At 36.1% G+C, this 2,976-nt stretch overlaps 1 protein-coding gene across 1 annotated transcript; it reads left to right on the top strand.

Moving 5' to 3' along the window:
* Nucleotides 1-2,186: 2,186 nt before the first annotated feature.
* Nucleotides 2,187-2,647, top strand: GCK72_015468 (uncharacterized protein; the record flags this gene model as incomplete). Its single annotated transcript, XM_053730890.1, has 3 exons — nucleotides 2,187-2,213; nucleotides 2,264-2,445; nucleotides 2,488-2,647. The coding sequence occupies 3 exons, from the start codon at nucleotides 2,187-2,189 to the stop codon at nucleotides 2,645-2,647; spliced, it is 369 nt and encodes a 122-aa protein (XP_053585662.1).
* Nucleotides 2,648-2,976: the final 329 nt, after the last annotated feature.

The following is a 2,976-nucleotide window of genomic DNA, read 5'->3' as shown; positions in this document are numbered from 1 at the left end:
GTTGGAGTTTAAACCCGCTTACAATGATTTCACATACACTATTGAATGATATTCCTTTTTCCAAAAATTTCCAAAGTACGGCGATGAGTGATCCATTGTTACTGAAAACTTTTTTCTATTGGACCAAATCGATTAACAGTCACATTTTCAAATTTAGCTCGTTGAGAGCTTTCAGAATAGTACACACATACCTAGGCTGTGACTATATTGGGTCCTACCACAAAAACTACAGTAACCTCCTTTCGTGGCGAGACCCCACATGATTATACTTTTTTAAATGATTATACTTTTTTAAAGTTCTCGAACAGCTGAATTGAAAAATAAGACTGAATATTTCGAAAATGTTTTAAAACTCACCTCATTTTTTATAACAAAAAAATAAAAATAAATATAGCAGTTATAAAAAAAGAATTCAAAAAGAATCAAAATACAATAGGGGACGAGCCATGTCCGATAAGCCGTCTAATATATTAAGAAATGAGGCATGCGCGAAATTTTATATACTGACCAGGAGGTGGCCTCGCGGGCACAGCGGGGGTCCGATGATTTCTGGGAGATTTGGCAATTTCATTTTTTATTCCTTCATTTTTTCCATCAAAACGCTATTGTTTTTCTCCAAAGAATCCCGTTTCCTTTTTTCTCTACATATTTTTCCTCCCCACTATATTCTCGTCGTCCGTCTTATCTTCTCCCACAGCGGGTGGTCCTTTTTGCGCATTTTTATGAGTTCCTGAAAATCTGATAAGATATCAATAGAATACGTACCAATGATGTTATTATTGCGTTTCTTAACATTTCAGAATATATTGATTTATGAGAACTAATAAAAATGCGCAAAAAAGGACCACCGTTGTTTGAGGCGGACGGCGCAAATATAGTTGGGAGAAAACTGAGGAAAATTAAAGTGATTGTTTTGGCGTTCCTCATTGTCCTAAAATGATACTTTTTGTATGGTATGTAGATCAAAACTAGAGCTTCATTTTTGTAGTTGACAACTTTTTAGTACGGACAATCCATAAAGCGTTACATATCGGCAAAGTCATTTTCCTTTAAATCGTCCAATTTCAGTGCGATTTTTGATCTGTCCCTTTAAAATGATCATAACTCTCTAGCGAGTATCCGTACAAAAAAGTTGACAACTACAAAAATAAAGCCTTACTTTTGATCTACATGGTGTACAAAAATTGAACATGATATGGCAATTTTTGACACCGCGACACACTTTCAAAGTTATACATTCTCAACTTAAAATGGCAAAAAGTGTTATCTTTCTTGTTCATCATTGACGCCATGTACACACAAAAACTACAGTAACCCATCATTTTTTGCCTACTGTAGTTTGCTTTTCAAATTCGAAAATTCATGCAGACATATCGAAGATGAATTATAAGCAGATGGCTATGTTAATTTTCACACTCCCAACCAGCTGCATCTTCCCCATTTAAATCTGGACGGATAGCCATCTATCCTCATAATTTAAACGATCCTGTCCAAGGAAAGCTCGCTCCGCCCCCAAAATATAGGCGTGGCCGCCACAAAAAAATTCAGAATATTCATTATGTGTTTTCGACTGCTTATCGGAATAGCTGGTCGCCAATATTGTCTTCTTATTTTTATAGAATTATTGAAACTATAAACTATATTTAATGATCAGTGTGGAATTGTTGAAAACAAAGGTGAGTGTTTCAAGATTACTGTAGTTTTCGTGGAGCAACCTCTAGATTATACTTTCCAAAAACTCTGAAATGAGTACGATATTTTTTTAATTTTAATGAGCACCATTATCTTAATAGCTCTGTGGCCAAGCTCACCAATGCCATGCGGTACCATGCAGTAAGATATTAAAATTTGGCCTTTTCCAGTTGAAAATTGCCAACTTTGAGAGGATGTTACGGTATTACTAATTTTTCCAAAAAGTAAATTATGTATAAACCATACAGAACAAAGGTACAGCTGCATTTTTGTAGTTGACAACTTTTTTGTACGGACACTCTCTAGAGAGTTATGGCCATTTTAAGACGACAACTAGAAAATGGCACTGAAATGGAACGATTTGAGGGAGAAATTACTTTGTCGAGATGTAAATCTTTAGGGATTGTCCGTACAGAAAAGTTGTCAACTACAAAAATAAAGCTCTACCTTTGTTCTCTATGTTTTATACATAATTTACTTTTTGGTACAGCTCTATGGCCAATCTTACGCTCCCCAAAGCCGTGAGGTGAACAGTTCTTTGATATTTAAAAAAAAGTTCATTTTTGTCCAGGAGCACCTCCGAAAGAAGCGCAAAGAATGTGTCCCACCTACTGCTGCTAAAGCCAAGCTGGGCTCGCGATTCCTGTATGGTGACGCAACACTGATGCTTCATATGTGCTACGACTGCCGTCGCTTGTCGAGGAATACTATTGTGGAGACGGTTGGTGAAACACACAAAAGAGTTGGTATGTTGTATAATTTGTTTTTTTTTAAGTTTTAAAAACGCATTTTCAGGAGTGATCTTGTGCAACGTCTGTGCCCACACACTGGAATGTTTAGCAAATTTTATAATTTTGATATCTATAATATGAATCGCACACCAGCACGTCAAGGTTTGGAGGATGGTGAACCAGCACCAAAAAAACTGGCTCTAGATCCCTCTTCTTCCCTCTAAGTGTTTTTTTCCTTTAGTATGCCATGTATTTATTTTTCCTTCAGTATCCCGAATCCATGTATTTTTTTTCCTTCAGTATCCCCAAACCATATATATTTTTTTCCTTCAGTATCCCGAATCCATGTATTTTTTTCCTTCAGTATCCCCAATCCATACCCTGTACCTCCCCCCCCTTTTTTTGAAGACTTTTTTGAGACGAAGCCAACGAACAGCATCCTGAAAATTGATTTTTTTTAGATTTTGTAAAATTGGTATTTTAAAATTACCTTTTTTAAAAGAAGAAGAAAGAACATGCAGTTGTAGCAGGCGAACGTCCTCAGTTTCTGAAA

The sequence above is a fragment of the Caenorhabditis remanei genome, chromosome IV (genome assembly GCF_010183535.1).
Source record: "Caenorhabditis remanei strain PX506 chromosome IV, whole genome shotgun sequence".
Classification (NCBI taxonomy): domain Eukaryota; kingdom Metazoa; phylum Nematoda; class Chromadorea; order Rhabditida; family Rhabditidae; genus Caenorhabditis; species Caenorhabditis remanei.
The sequence above is the reverse complement of the archived record's forward strand: the minus strand, read 5'-3'. Positions and strand labels throughout refer to the sequence as shown.